The sequence below is a fragment of the Triturus cristatus genome, chromosome 3_1 (genome assembly GCF_964204655.1).
Source record: "Triturus cristatus chromosome 3_1, aTriCri1.1, whole genome shotgun sequence".
Taxonomy (NCBI): Eukaryota; Metazoa; Chordata; class Amphibia; order Caudata; family Salamandridae; genus Triturus; species Triturus cristatus.
Genome location: NC_140583.1, coordinates 656,612,333 through 656,628,059, shown reverse-complemented (window position 1 = coordinate 656,628,059; position 15,727 = coordinate 656,612,333). Strand labels below are relative to the sequence as shown.

General features: G+C 44.1%; 1 protein-coding gene across 1 annotated transcript in view; it reads left to right on the top strand.

The window, feature by feature from the left end:
• The window catches only part of BLM (BLM RecQ like helicase), a 383,147-nt gene that overhangs the window by 349,907 nt on the left and 17,513 nt on the right, over positions 1-15,727 (top strand). Inside the window, exons 18-19 of the mRNA XM_085644695.1 lie at positions 3,958-4,153; positions 10,981-11,103. Of these exons, the coding sequence (XP_085500821.1) occupies positions 3,958-4,153; positions 10,981-11,103 (319 nt within the window). The remainder of the gene's footprint in view (positions 1-3,957; positions 4,154-10,980; positions 11,104-15,727) is intronic.

The window sequence follows — 15,727 nt, the reverse complement described above, 5'->3', positions numbered from 1 at the left end:
TTCGAGCTAGAAACTGGCTTTAAAATGTTTTAATTCAATTCCCATCATCCATCCGCATAGGATTTCATATCGCTGGTTTTCCAACAAAACTGTCTTCACTTAGTGGAGGCTGCAGCTCAGACATGTAGTAGACACACACAACAGGTGTGCCGTTGGCACACCCAATGCGCACCAATGGCAAGCCTATCTTGGGCCGCCACCATCACTAAATCTTCACAACGGGACTGGAACAAGCTCTCAGAAGCAGTATATTCATCTAAGTTCCTACAACGCCAGCCTCGACACAACAACAACCTCCCCAGATCAATCTCCAACTCCAACGCCTGGGTCAACACCCACACAAATACCCTGGCTCCTTTCAAAGCCACGAGAACCTGGCCCCAAGCAAACTGGTACAACGAAGAGCTCAGGCTCACCAAATGCCACTTCAAGCAATTTGAACATAGATGGAGACAAAGTCAGAGCGATACTGACGAGCACCTACTAACTTTCCATCAGATGCTACCATCAGCAAATCAGATCCACCAAAAGCCCTGCGCTCATCAACCACATTGAGAGCAACACCAACAGCACCATGGAAATCTTTACCATAACGAAAGAGTTCACCTCTGGCAGCAAGCTCCACCAGTGTAATCCCCTCTGAGGACCTCTTCACACCAGCTGTCCCTGATCTTCTGCAACAAGATCACCAGCATCTCCAAAAACTTTGATCCTCACCCAGACCCTTCCACCCTCGCAGCCCTCCTGCCCAAATTTACCATCGCCCAGAGGACCACCTTGCCCACCATCACTACTCAAAAAACTGCAGCAACAATGCAGTCTATGCACTCTTAAGCACCGTCAGACCCTTGTCCTCACCACATCTTCACCAAAGGACTGGTGCACATCTGCACATCCCTTCATCAGCACATCTGAATTCCTCAGTCATCACAGCCACCTACTCAGGTGATTGGAAACATGCTACAATATTCTCCGTCCTCAAGAAACCCTCAGTAGATCTGAATATGCTATCCAATTACTGGCATGTCTCCCTGCTATCCTATCCATCAAAAGTCAAGGAAAAGATAAAGACTAGCAACCTACCTCATTGACAACCACTCAAACCGGATTTAGGTCCAACCATTGGACAAAACCATGGACGACATCCAGGTGATCATGGATAGAGTGGCACTACGGCCCTCATCCTACTTGATCTTTTTGCAGCCTACGACACCGTCTCTTCCCTCCCCCCCCCTTACCCAACAATTGCATGAAGCCAGCATCCAAGGTCCTGCAGTACGCTGGATTTGCTCCTTCTTGAAAGGTCACACCCAGTCAGTCAGCCAGGCGCCCTTCACCTCAGCTGCAGAGTTCCACAAGGATCCTGACTCAGCCCTACTGTGTTTAACACCTACATGACCCTACACGCCAGTATCATCATTTGTGCCCACGGAATCAACGTCATATCTTGCGCTGACAACAGCTAGCTCATACTCCCTCTCCGACAAGACTCCAAACCAAGACCAATTAATCTGCTTGCATGACTGAAGTAACCAGATGGATAAAAACCACCGGCCTCAAGCTGAACACAGACAAGTCGTAAGTAGTAATGCAAAGAACCTCAGAATAGTAATCAACAACCAACTCACCATGACCGTCCAAGTGAACGCAGTATCTGTCTCTTGCTTCCACACACTCAAGATGCTCAAGAAGATCTTCAAATTGCTTAAGCCCTCGTCTCTTGCAAGCTGGACTTCGACAACGTAGTTCAATGCTGGAATCAATGCTCAACTGACCAGAAGACTCCAGACTATACAAAACGCAGCCGTCAGGTTCACCCTCAGCCTCCCACCCAGCACTCACATCACCTTGCACCTCAAAGAGCTCCACTGGGTCCCGATCAATAAACGAGCACACATACAAAGCATTACTCAACATTGACGCCACATACCTCAACAACCACATAAACTTCCACAAACCTATCAGACACTGCAGCTCAGCTGGGCTTCTTCTCGCAAACACCATTGCATGCCTAGAACCAGATTCGGTGGTCGTGCTGCCTTCTACCTTGCTTCTAAAGTCTGGAATGACCTGCTTCTGCACATCAGCGCTGTCTCCTCAGTTCTTGAATTCCGCAAGAAACTGAAGACTTGGCTCTTCCACCCTAGACCGTACAGCTCCTGCCTCAGCTCCAGGACACACTCCCACATGAGTTGGGCACTATACAAATACACATTACATAACAAAATAACATTGTTTCATGTGTCTTCTTCCCAGATTCAGTGAGAAGATTACTTAAAAAGATTAACTTGGTCAACTTGGGCAGGGTAGATATTCCTTAGTATTAGAAAACTGCAGTCCTCTGGCTCCTTCCCAGGTGGAGTATGCACATTCTTCTGTGTTGGTGTACCACAGACCCTCTAGCCCACCATAGATAGCATGTAGATCGTCCTCAGCATCTGCATACTACAATCTCACTGAGGACCTTTCAGGTCGGTACCACAGTCTCACTGAGGACCTTTTAGGTGGGTAGGAGTCATTGATATCTGTGTATCACTGTTCATCTGAGACCTTTATTACTGGGGTGTTGATTAATCAGGGTATGACTGTGCCAGTTTCCCTCTAACCACCATTCTGCTAGTGTAGGCATTGGGCATTCTGTTACCCAAATCCACATAATTGTGAGGTAAATATTTCTTTCAATGGCTCCTCTGTGCTCTCGACCGTCACAGAGTATTCCTTCCTAAATATGGACTTTCCTTGGTCCTCCTGGACTCTTCCATATGCATTGCAGTTTTTGTTGTCCCTCTGGGCTCCCATAGTAATTCTGCTTGACATTGGAGTACTGTGAACTTCTGAAAATCCTCCATCCCCACCACCCACACGCCAAATAAGTATACTAAAGGCATTGCTTGGTACTGATGTACCACAGTAACTCTAAAGGTCCACAGGATAAATGGGTTACTGTTGATATATTTGCCTGTGGTTGCAGCTGGTTTTTTAAATTTTACTCACATAGTATTACTGGTGATTTACCAATGTTTGATCCCACATGTTTATGCTATGCAGTATTTAAATTCCTTGATGTAAATAAGTAGTCCTGTTTTGCAACTATTCATGTAGAGCTGGAACTCCTCAACAACCTGCATAAACAAACACTTGTATTATTTTGGTGTGGGCTGTGAATTTCGAATCTCTAATCTTAATGGTGCAGATTATTGTTACAACATTTTCCAGGGACTAAATATAAAAATGTAAGTTTCTATACATTTTCTATACCTAACTCCACATGTACATACATTTGTTTTACATATATTCATTCATTCAAGGTAGGTAGATGTGGAATAAAGAATAATACATTCTTACCTCCCTCTGTGCACTTACCTTTTTTCCCTTGCTGTTGTGATGACGATATTCTGTTCCGGAGATGTTCAAAATTCCCAGCCATAATCATTATTTTAAGATGTTGCATCAGAGCTGAGGTAAACTATTGTAAATATGAGACATGGACCTCTGGAGAAACAATGCATTTGATGGACAGCCACAGTCTCCATGTGCCTCCTGTTAAAGAGGCATAATATCATACCTACTTTAGAAATCTTTGGGGCTTTTGTTCCTCTTGTTTCACTCTTAAAAACTTAGTCACTTCTCCAATGTGCCTAAAATCATCGTCTGAATGAGAGCTGCTGTACTGTGAAGCAGAGTACAGACTAAACCATCCCACTTGGGTGCCTGTGTGGTATTAATCCCATTCTTGTCTTAAGGATTTTCTGAGGAAGATCTTAGATTAGTGAGCTCCCAGGATCGCTTTGAACTGGCCCGTGTAGTAGTCATTGTTTGCTGTGTCACAATGACCATGTTTTTTTGCACATTGAATGACCTTCATGGTGCCTCTTACATGTGTTGTATTCTGTCTTAGTATGTCATGATGAGATGTTACCTGATGTTACAAGGCCTTACTTTTTTGGTATTTTCAAGGTGGAGTTCTTTGACACAGAGAGTGCGACTAACCTCCGGAAGAACAAGGCTTCTGTGGTCAGCCATGTATCCCAACGGGAAGAAATGGTGAAAAAGTGTTTGGGAGAGCTAACTGAACTTTGCAAACGCCTTGGTAAAGTCTTCAATGTCCACTACTTCAATATCTTCAATACAGCAACCATCAAAAGAATTGCAGGTAAGCAAGTTGGTGATCCCTATAGGTGAGCTCTAGTGCATGTGCTAGAGAGGCTGCTTGATTGCAGTCTTTGGTATTTAATAATGCAGAATATTTTACATCGCCCTGTGTTAGTTTTAAGGATAATAAACAGGAAAACTAGGGTATCTGGTCTGCATATTTTCCTGCTTGTTGTAACACATTGGCTCTACTTGGCCTCCTGCTGTCTTTGCTCTCACTGTATGATTGTTCCCTAGTATCTGTCCCCAACCATTTTTTTTACTTGTTAAAAGGCCAGTCCATGCACCTTTGTACTGCCTTTAAGCTGTGTTTGTTACTCGTGAATGTCACCTGACAGGTCATGTATGTATATATGTAAGTACCTACTTACCTACCTATAAAACCCCGTTTGTAAGCCTATGGGGCTGCTGGGCCTCAATCATGGTGGTTGATGCAGTTTACCACTGATGTTCTAGGCCCTTTCCTACTATGGCTCTGCAAATTGGGCATGTACAACCTCTTCTGCACACATACAATCTCTGTGTCCACTCCAGTGTTTCTTTTCATTAAATTAAGTACTTTATCACACAGTAACACTCAATACTACATAAATCCAGTGTCTGAGTGTGATTCTCTTCAGGCTCTATACTCGCCATACTCCTTGTGCTACTACCTCCTGAGTAGTCTACTAGCTCTAGGTAACACTCCCCCCTGCCCTGTTGTAGGAGTCAAATGTTAGTGTGAATCAAGCCCACCTGTAGTATTATGCCCACAGTCAAAAGCACGCTTAGTATTGTTAGTCGTACACCTTCTCTGGATGGATTGTCTCCGTTTACCAGCAGTGACCATCACGTGTATCCTTCAGCAGCTGTGGTAGGCCAAAATGTCTGCTGGAGTGCATTGGCCGTTGGCACAGGCCTTCTCTGTCAGCACCCCTCCTCCTCCTAACCCTCCCCCCGCATCAGGTTGTGTAGCTCAGGGCCAGTGCAGGCACAGACCTGGCAGTTTTTAGACATTGCAGTGATGGGGCCTCACCTGGGCTCAGGACAGATGCAGCCAGGGTCGGGGCTGTGAGCTGATCATACAAGTTATTTATTTATTTATTTTATTTTGGCGATTTTTAGAGCGCGCAAATACCCCTGGGTGTCTCGGCGCTGTAGATGCAGAACTCTCATGGGGGGGGGGGGTAGGAAGGTTTAGGCAGGGAACAACCAGGTTTTTAGTTTCTTTCTGAAATTCAGAAGGGTCGGGGCACACTTGATGTGTAGAGGGAGTGTGTTCCACAAAATGGCTGTGGCCACTGAGAAGCGTTTGTCGCCCCAGTTGGCCCTTCTTGTACGGGGGACCATGAGTAAATGTGCTGAGGATGACCGCAAGGTTCTTGTGTGTTCAAGCGGTCGGAAGGCTCTTCTTAAGAATAGGGGTCCGTGATCATGGATAGCCTTATATGCTATGCATAATGCTTTAAATTTGATCCGGCTCCTCACCGGTAGCCAGTGCAGCTGTCGGATGTAGGGGGAGACCGATGCAAACTTAGGGATAGATAGCAGTATCCTGGCGGCTGCATTCTGCACTGTTTGCAGTTTATTGAGGACCTTTTGTTGTGCATTGAGGAACAGTGCGTTGCAGTAGTCAGTTTTGGAGAATACCAAAGTACTGACCAGGGTTTTGCCTGCATGAGGAGGAAGATATGGGATTAATTTTTTTATCCTTTTTAGAGTGTGGAAGGAAGAAGAAACCACTGCATTAGCATGTTGCTGAAATGACAGCTTGTTATCGAAGATAACGCCCAGGTTGCGTACCTTCGTTACAGGTTCTGGGGGTTGTCCCATCTGGTGGGGCCACCATTGTGGGGACCAGGTAGGTTGGAGCCTCCCGAATGTCATCACTTCTGTCTTATCAGAATTGAGTTTAAGACAGTTGGATGACATCCAGAAGCTTATTGCCATCATTCCCATTTGGAAGTTGGCTGCCACCGAGATTCCATCGTTGTGTATTGACAGCACCAATTGGGTGTCGTCGGCATAAGTAGTCAGGGAGATTCCGCAGGATTTTATGACCCTCGCCAGGTCCGACACATAGATGTTGAATAGTGTCGGACTTAGCGAGGATCCCTGCGGTACTCCACATTGTGATGCAGATTGGACTGGAGAAAAATGCAGCACCAATCAGACATATGGCAGTCAAGCACTTACCATCCTTGTCCCGACGTACAGCAACATGCCGGTGCAGCCCTTGTTTAGGCCTATGGCAATCATGCAGTTGCAGCAATCATTTAGGTCTAGGGCAATCATGCAGTTGCAGCTGTCACTTGACATCACACAGACATCAGGATGGGCTGGGCCTTTCTCTACCTGTACAGTCTATCCTCCTGCAGGCATACTCCTTCACTCTCTTAGCAGGCTGGCAGGCTTCAGGGCAGATACACAACTCCTCCAGTAGAAATTACAGGCTTCAGGTGATATCCCCTCATCTCTTGAAAACTGTCTGTCAGCCAGACACCCTGCCTTGCTGTACTTTGAGTACTCAGAGGGGCACTCAGCTCCTAAGTCTTAAAGGACATAGAACTGGAACAAAGTGGAGTGGATTGTATCCTACATGTGTGCATAACTTCCAGGTTGGGGTTATGGATCCACTGTAGAACTGGCTTGGGGTAGTGGTTCTTTCAAGTGTCCTCCTCTGGCTGCTCTCCAGACATAGGCTTTTTGTAAAGTGACGCACAGGTTTATTGACATACACATAATAGTGGAACTTTGCGCAGCTGAGCCAATAGGCCTGTAGTACAATTGTCATAGGTAAAAAGATTATTTCACACTATTGATTTCCTCTAGAAAGACAGTATGCTGACACCACCACTTTATGTGCTTTACCCAGGATAAGAACAGTAGCACACTGCACACAGCGAAGGCATGCTTGAGATGCCATTCAACAGTCATGACCTCACACAGTCTGTGACAGGCATAGGCCTCTGTGCAAATGCTTAGATTAGTGTGATGCCAGGACCCAAATAAAAATTGGGATAACAGATATACACATAGTTGGGCACTGTGCTCTAGCAGGGGAACACGCTTGTATAGCATACAAGGGACATTTCTGCCCAAACGGTACCTCTCTCTCCCCATTTATCTTTGGTTTGCATTTTCTGATGAACTCTTTGTTAGCTTTCCTCTGGAACTATGGGCTCTAGAACTGTCAGACCATCCAAGCACTTACCTTGGTGCTTGGAATTCATGCAGGAGTGTCAAGGAGGTAAAATACAGATTGAACCCATTGTCCCTACTAACAACCAGCATCAACAATACATTTATTGTGGCACACGTTTGCCTAAGGAGAATGAGAAAGCGAAAGAACAACACCAATCGCCAACCTTTTCAAAACCCTAGATTCAGTACTGGTACAAATAGCTGTTGACTCTTGACAGGTCGTATTAGTCTGAACAAAAGCAGAATATATTTTGTATGTGTTCTGAATATATTATCGCATAAGTCTTTTTATCAACATAAAATAAAATCCATCTTTACATAAAACAACTTAAACACCTTGTTTGAAAAATAACTATGATTACCTCCAAGCACTTTAAGTCTCCTAAAAACAGAGACATTAATAGTAGTTTGTTAATATAGTTTGAATAATCATGTCTTTATTAACACCACTAGTTTTGACTCCATCAAATACCTTTTAATTTTCCTTCATGCTTCCATGAATAACAATAAAGAAACCTAACCTGCCATTCTTTTTTTAGAAGCTCTTGTTCATTTTCACCTAAAATGTGTGACAGCCACATACCTTTGTGTCCTGTATGGGAACGATTTGATCATATTTGATTATACAAAATTGGCCTGTAAAGGAAACTGGAGGCATTTGGGAAGCTTTGCACAGAAGGCATTTTGAACATAAATTTTGAAAACAAATAATGGGATTTGGTGGGAAGCAGCTGCACTATACATGGGCTTTAAATAACAAAAAAATGAGGAAGTCAAAACAGATATTTAGGCTTACACTTCTCAAATAGTTTAAACTGGAATGATAATTTTTTAAAACCATAAACATCTGGTCCTCAGTTTCTGCCAGGGCTTTTTTACGATTCAGTAAATTATATGGAGGGTACTCATTGTTGTGTATGCTAACTTCTTATGCATATAAATGTCCGCCTTTGGCTCTGTACGGCTGAGAAAGGGGTGATTCAAAAAAATTCTGGAATATTATTATGAGCATCACTCTGAAAAAAGATATTGGAGCTGCCAAAAGGTACAGATGATACAGGCAATTGGATGTGAATAAAAGTTACACTTTGGTCTGAGTTAGTGGATATACATATCGTAAGCTGTTAGTGGATGAAAATAGTAAGAAGATATCGTATATCTGCTGGACTGAAGCAATTAGCAGTGAACAAAAGTAGTCTTTATCATTACTGAACACAGTCAAATTGATTGACAATCCTAAGGCTCTGAGAAATGTTGATTCCTTCCAAATTGTAACTGAAAAAAATCAGCCTATGCATTATCTTGTAAAAAGAACATGGAGTATTTAAAATGTAAACCTTCTATATCCTTAACTGTGGGGATATGGGAAGTGAAGATTCAACCCAATATTTACATAGACTACCCAATCCCACCCGACTGTTGACCGTGTTAAAATTTAGATTAGGTTGTAATCCTACTTTGTAAACTCTGTCAGAAGATTCAAATGAATAAGGGGCATTGCCATGAATTGCAAATGCACTTTAACTCACAGATTAATTGATTGATTGTTGTTTAGGGAAGGATAGGGAAAAAATGCAAAATCACTTTTTGTAAAATATGGAACTTTAACACGATCATCTGCCACTGGGCTTTTAACTAGAATGTGTGTTTTAGATGTAAACGTTATAGTGGCACATTTTTTAGAGACTGTTACATATTTATTGATGTAAAAATTATTTATTTATTGTAATATAATAATTATAATGTTTTGCTAGGATGTATTTTATATACAATTCATACAAGATTTTTTATTATCTGTTAAATAAAGCCATTCAATATAAAAGATTTAAAAACATTGCCCATTCCCTAATACTTTTGTACATTGGAAAACAAGAAAGGACCATTAACTAGATAACACCCCCTACATTTATAGATCAAATATCCCATGAAACGAAAAGGTTTGCTTTAGTCGTGAGTGATAATTTCCAAATCTGAGCTGCTGGTCGTTGGCGAGGATCCTATACTTTCCAATTCCTTCAGCAACGTTGGGCATTGTCCAGACCAAATACCCTTTTGGAGTGTTCCAGATTGAAATTTGCAGACTTTGGTCCTAATGGGAATTGCGTTCATATTTCTTTAGTTGTGCCAGTTTCTCAGGCTTTGTGTAACTGAGGTCATGAATTTTTATAAACCTGCTAATGAGCATGCTGCCATATTTGCCTTCAAAGCAGAGGCAAATTGCACTGTAGCACATTCTAATATTGGCTTTACAAAACCTCAGTAGCAGAAGCAACCTTCTTTCTGCTTTGAAGACCGGGCAGACCCAGATAAAATAGGATAGTGACTCTGTGATATGTGCAGAACTTGCACGTCTGGTTGGCTTGATGATTTTTCCAAGTTTGGCATTTATATTTTATGTAGTTTTATGGACATTATGCCTTAATAAATGTTTTTTGTGAAACTGTACAAAGAAAATAGAAAACATTTTCATATGAACCAAAAACAAGACATTACACTCCTTCACAGTACTAACTTAAAAGTTATAAAAAAAGATTTCATGAAGGTTCTTGGACTCCTAATTCGGCTACAAAATCAATTACCGTGCCACTTGAACTACCAACTCTGTATTTGGTAGTTCAAGTGGCCATTATGACTTTCAAGATATCACTTTTCAAATAGGGTTTATACATGTGGTATTGCCATCAAGTACCCAAAGTTACAAACATTGTCTCATAAAATAAAGACCGGTATCCCTGAAGGCTTAACAAATGCTGATTCCAGGTGCAGCCGTTGTAAATCCAAAAGTCGGAACGCCGAACTCTTGCACACCTTCCCATGTGTACTAATATACTGCCTGACTCAAAATAGGGCCCATTTTCACAGCATTTACCACAGTGCTTCCAGCGCCTGCCAATTAATGCATAATCCATTGAAATTCGACTGGAGCAACCAGACCCAGTTGTGTGAGTACCTGGCAGTTTCACCATTCATAACACGAACTTGATACAATACATTGAGTCAGGCCTTAAGACCTGCCACAAACCTCCAGATAGAACTTCTTCAGTTCGCTTGACTAGGACCTTCCTTTTTATGTGGGTTGGGATTGATGCACTCCAGCATTTCCTTTATGCTACCCTGCCAGACTCTTTGCAAGCTTTGAAATTATTGGATAAGAAATCTCAAGATATCTCCCTCATGTGGCAGCCTCATTTGCCCTGTTCCCACTTTTCTACTGTTCCCTGACATAATTGCATTACTTAAACTTGATTGCATTCTGTCTTGGTGACCATTTCTTACTAATTTAAGTTTCAATAAACCCACTCCCTTTCATTTTTCCAACATCTTGAGTACCAAATCAGTGGTGGATGTTATTGATGTTTGCAAAGAGGCACATCTAACCTTCTTCCCTTGTGCATCTTTGCTGATGGGACACAGAAATAAATGGTCCCTAGCACTGATCCCTGCGACTCCACTGAGCCCCTCTCTCCTAAGGGAGAATTTTATTTGATAGTACTCCTTTGACTTAGCCAATTCTTAATTTAGCCCCTTGACCATAAGTGTACACCATATTTTTTTAAGTCTTCTGTGTGGAGCAGAATCATGTTTATTTCCTAATATTATCTCCTACCTGCATCCTTTCATTTTTCAAGTTCTCTTTCTTCTCAGAAAGCCTTTCTGCTGAACCTGAGGTTTTGCTTCAGATTGATGGTGTTACCGAAGACAAACTGGAAAAATATGGAGCAGAGCTGATTGACGTCCTTCAAAAGTACTCGGAATACACACTACCAGGTATGAAATCCTTTGCTAATGACGTAATGTATAACATCAACTTGCTCCTTTGTTATCTATGGAAGCAGTGATATACTCTAAAACAGAAGAACAAGCAAAATGCTGCATCTGACGTGTTTCTGGGATCCTGTCAGTATCAGATCTTCATACAGTGTCAATCTTTACGTTCCTGCTGAATTGAGAATAGAGAATTATCGCGTATATCATTCCTTGCGTTGATAACTTAGAAACATAGACATTCAAAATATCAACAACTTTTCATTGTTTCAAGATTTTTTTTTTTTTAAATGTATCACTTAGGGGAAATCTTTTTGGTTTCAAAGACGTGATGCACAACACTACTAGGGGCTTGATACAGTATTGGCACTCCAATTCCAAGAAAATGGGCCAGAGTGTAATAAGTCACTAACTGAATCACATATCCCCTCTGATTAGGCCTGGGCGGTGAACTTCACTCAGTTCGCGGCGTTTTCTGCTCTCTGCATTCCGTGGCGCTCACGGAGTGCAGAAAACGCTTCGCGATGTGCAGCAGAGTTTTTCCGCGAACGTAAAGTTCGCGAGCCCGAAAGGTAAGTTCGCGAGCTGTCGCTCAAATAGAATTTCTACCCGAGCAGCAGGAATACCAGCACAAACTGCACTCTGCCACTCGCGGAACTTCGCTGAGTTTTTTTGTAACTTCGTGGAGTTCCGCATAGCAAAACTCTGAGAACTACGCCCAGGCCTGCCTCTGATGCCACTCGTGACTCTGTTGGTTTCTCATTCTAGAGCTATGAGTGACCTCTAATGTGAGTATGGGCAGGAGGAATCTTCAGGACTGCTTTGCAAAAAGATAGAACCCAGAGTTTGTGTTCTTTGAAAATAATACGGTTTGGCATCAACACATTACGTAATGTTTACAGATTCAGGCTGCTGCGAGTCTTGCTCATTGTAGGATTGGCTGTCCTATCCCTGTTTGTAAATTTTCTGTTGCAGTGCACAGCTGTCTATAGTTGTAGCACCACTTTGTGTTGTGAGCACACAGCTTTAGGTGGCAGCAGTCTGATGTATGAATTTATCCAGCCACTTGCCCATTAATCCAGCCATTTGCCCACTCATCTTCCCATCAGCCCATTTTCTCGCCCTCTCATGCAGCTTCCTCCCTCGATGCACCCATTAATCCACCGGTCTACTCATTTCTTCGTGCATCCACCTGCTCAAGCACTCATCAGCCATTCACCTATCCAGGGAGAAACCTGTTAAATCAGGAATCCATTAATTCACTCAAGAATCCACTTATCCAACCCTCCATTTACTCACCCATCCCTCAGATTACTGGTTTGCTTTTCCTCAGCCACCACTCGTTTCGCGAACCTAACCACTTATACTCATCCATTCAAACCACCCCTTTGATGCTCACCCACTTAGTTATCCAACTACACACAACTTGCACATCAGTCCATAACACTTTAGATATCCACAGCATTTTACCCATTCACCCACTCACATATCCATGGGTTTTCCACTTACCCATTCTTTAACTCATTCATCCACCCATTGATTCCATTACTCTCCCATCCACTCACTGACCAATTCATACTCCTCTATCCATCAATCCATTCACTCACCCAATCATTCACCCTTTCATCCACAGAGCCACACACAATAATAAACAAACTGTTCTGAGATGATGTTTAAAATGGGACCCAGTGCACCAGAGGTGGTCCACAGAACGTAAAGTAATTTGCCAGAGATGCGCTCCAGAGCTGGACCCACACCACCAATGATGGCCTTCAGAACTGGACACTGTACTCAAGAAGAAGTCTGCCTAGCACGTAGTTCCCACGTGGACAGGTAGCCAGAGTTCAAGCCAGTCCACCACTCCCCCGGCAGCTAAAGCCTCTAGGCCCCTTTAGTTTGCCCTCCTGCAAGCATGGGCATACAGTGGGGGGCAGGATACACCATTACATGCTACACTGGAGGTCATTGACATCAGATCATTGGGCCTTCCAAATCGTACAAAGGGATTTCTCCATCTCCTTTGTGGCTACCCCTCCACCCATGCCACCCACTTACGAACGGTTGACGGAGGACCACATTTCCTTATTCCGCCAGGAAGTGTCAGCGCTCTTGGCCTAGCGAGCTATAGAGACGGTGCTGGCATCAGAAGTAGGTTTCTGGTGCCCAATTAGGACAGAGTCTTTCATCCTATACTCACCTGCGCCTTCTCAATCTCTTCCTCAAACAGGAGAAATTCAGAATGCTCATGCGTGTTCAAATTCTGTCTGCCCTGGATCTGGGAGACTGGGTGGTGTTGTCGACTTGCAGGACACATGTTTTCACATCCCTGTCCTTCCTGCCCACAGATGTTATCTGCAGTTCACCGTGGGCCAGGAACACTTTCAATTTGCCTTCTCCCCTTTGTCCTCACCAGCACCCCTTGGGTGTTCACCAAGGTTATGACGGTGGTTGCAGCACACCAGCAGAGGTCTGGGGTTCCAGTCTATCACCCTAATGAAGTCACACCTGACCCCTTCTCAAATGCTCCGTTCTATCTGAGCTCTTCTGTACACAGTGCAGTTTCGGACTTATCCTCATGAACTGCCTGGATATTCAGACTATGATACCGGTTTTTCATCCTCTATCCTGGGTTTTGGTGAGGCAGATTCTGAGGCTGTTGGGCCTCACAGCCTCCTGCATCCTGCTAGTGAAGCATGTCTGCTTGCAGACGCTGGCTCTGCAGTAGGGCTTGAAGTTCTTGTGGACACAACCTCAGGGCGATCCCTCCAACAGGGTCCAGATCTCAGAGGGAGCTGAAACAGATTTGCAGTAGTGGCTGACAAACTGCAATTGGGTCAGCGGCAGACCCCTCTCCCTTTCCCACCCAGAACTGACCGTAGTGACAGATGGTTCACTCCTGGGCTGGGGTGGCCATCTAGTGAAGTGAAGATCAGAGTTCTTTGGTCTCCGGTGGAGTCTAGGCTCTACATAAACTAATTAAAGCATTGGGGAATTTGTTTGGCACTGAAGGCCTTTCTACCATCCATCAAGGAAAGGCTAGTGCAAGTGTTCTTGGACAACATAACCGTCATGTGGTACTCCAACAAGCGTGGCAGGGTGGGGTCGAGGACCTTTGTCAGGAGACTCTGACTCTCTGGACATAGGGGCATCTCCTTTAGGGTTCAACACCTGGAGTGCTCTTTGAATGCCAAGGCGGACAAACTCAGCTGTCGATGCCTAGCGAATTATGAATGGGGTCTCCATCAGGTGGTGGTACAAGGTCTTTCAAGAGTGGGAAGAGCCTTGGTAAGATCTGTTCACCACGGAGAACCCACGATGTTAGCAATTCTGCACTCTGGAGTTTCCAAGGTGTATCTTGATTGGAGACGCTTTTTATCTCAAGTGGAGTTCCGTCCTTCTGTATGCATTTCCGCAGCTGTTGAGCATGAAAATCGGCCCTTTGGTCAGCCTGCTTTTTCCAGAGGATCTTCTGTTGCAGCAACACAAGAGGCTCCTTCACCCAAATCTGCTCATCTGCCACCTCCATACATGGATAATTGAGCATTGACAACCTTTGCACCTTTCTCCCGAAGTCTGTGATGTTATTCTGGCAGCCAGGCATCCCTCCCCCAAGACTGTATACGCATGCCGCTGGGAACAATTTGTGGCATGGTGTGTATCCAGCTAGCTTTGATTCCCCTCTCTGCTTCTCTTTTTCAAGTCGTAGTGTCTATATTTCTTTGACCCAGCATGGCTCTGTTCAGGGCGCAGTTAAGGGCTATCTTTCATCTCTGCATTTTAGCTGTTGTCGTACCAACCTTCCTTATTTGTCACCTGTTGTCATGAGATTACTCAAAGGTTTGGAACACATATTTTCCCTCAGGCCATTCATCGTGCCTCAGTGGGATTTGAACTTAGTCCTCACTTTCCCCTATGCGCACGCCGCTTGAGTTTTTGCACAACTGCCCACTTCGGTTATTGATCATCAAAACCCCTTTTCTAGTGGCCATTACATCGGCCAGGAGGGTCAGTGAGTTGCTGTAACTCTGTATACTACTTTCTATCCTGAAAAACTGGTTCTCGGGCGCGTTCCTCCCTCCGTCCAAAGGTAGTCACTCCTTTTTGCGTAGGCCAATCACCCATCCTACCTTTTTTTGCGTCGCCTTATCCTTCTAAGGAAGAGGAGAGACTCCACTCTCTGGACCGAGAAATAACTTTGCTTTTCTACCTTGACTGCACAAAATACTCCAGGGTGGATGATCAACTCTTTCGAAGGTGCCAAGGAAGGGAAGGCGGCGCAGAAACGAACCATCTCCTGATGGATAGTGCTCTGCATAAATACCTGCTATGCATTGGCCAAGAAGCAACCCCCCCTGAGAACTTGCACGTTCATTCTACCAGAGCCAAAACTGCGACCACTTCGTTAGCTTGCAGAGTTCCGGGCCTGGACATCTGCCAGGTTGCAACGTGGGCTTTCTTGCACACGTTTATTAAGCACTACTGCCTGGACAGTCGGGTCTGTCGGGATGAGCATTTTGCCCATTCGGTCCAGCAGAACTTTGTGGACTAAATTGGGATCGCAGACCCCCCTCCCGGGAAACATGGCTTGGGTATTGATTCTAAGGTAGAAGTCTCTATCAGATGAACA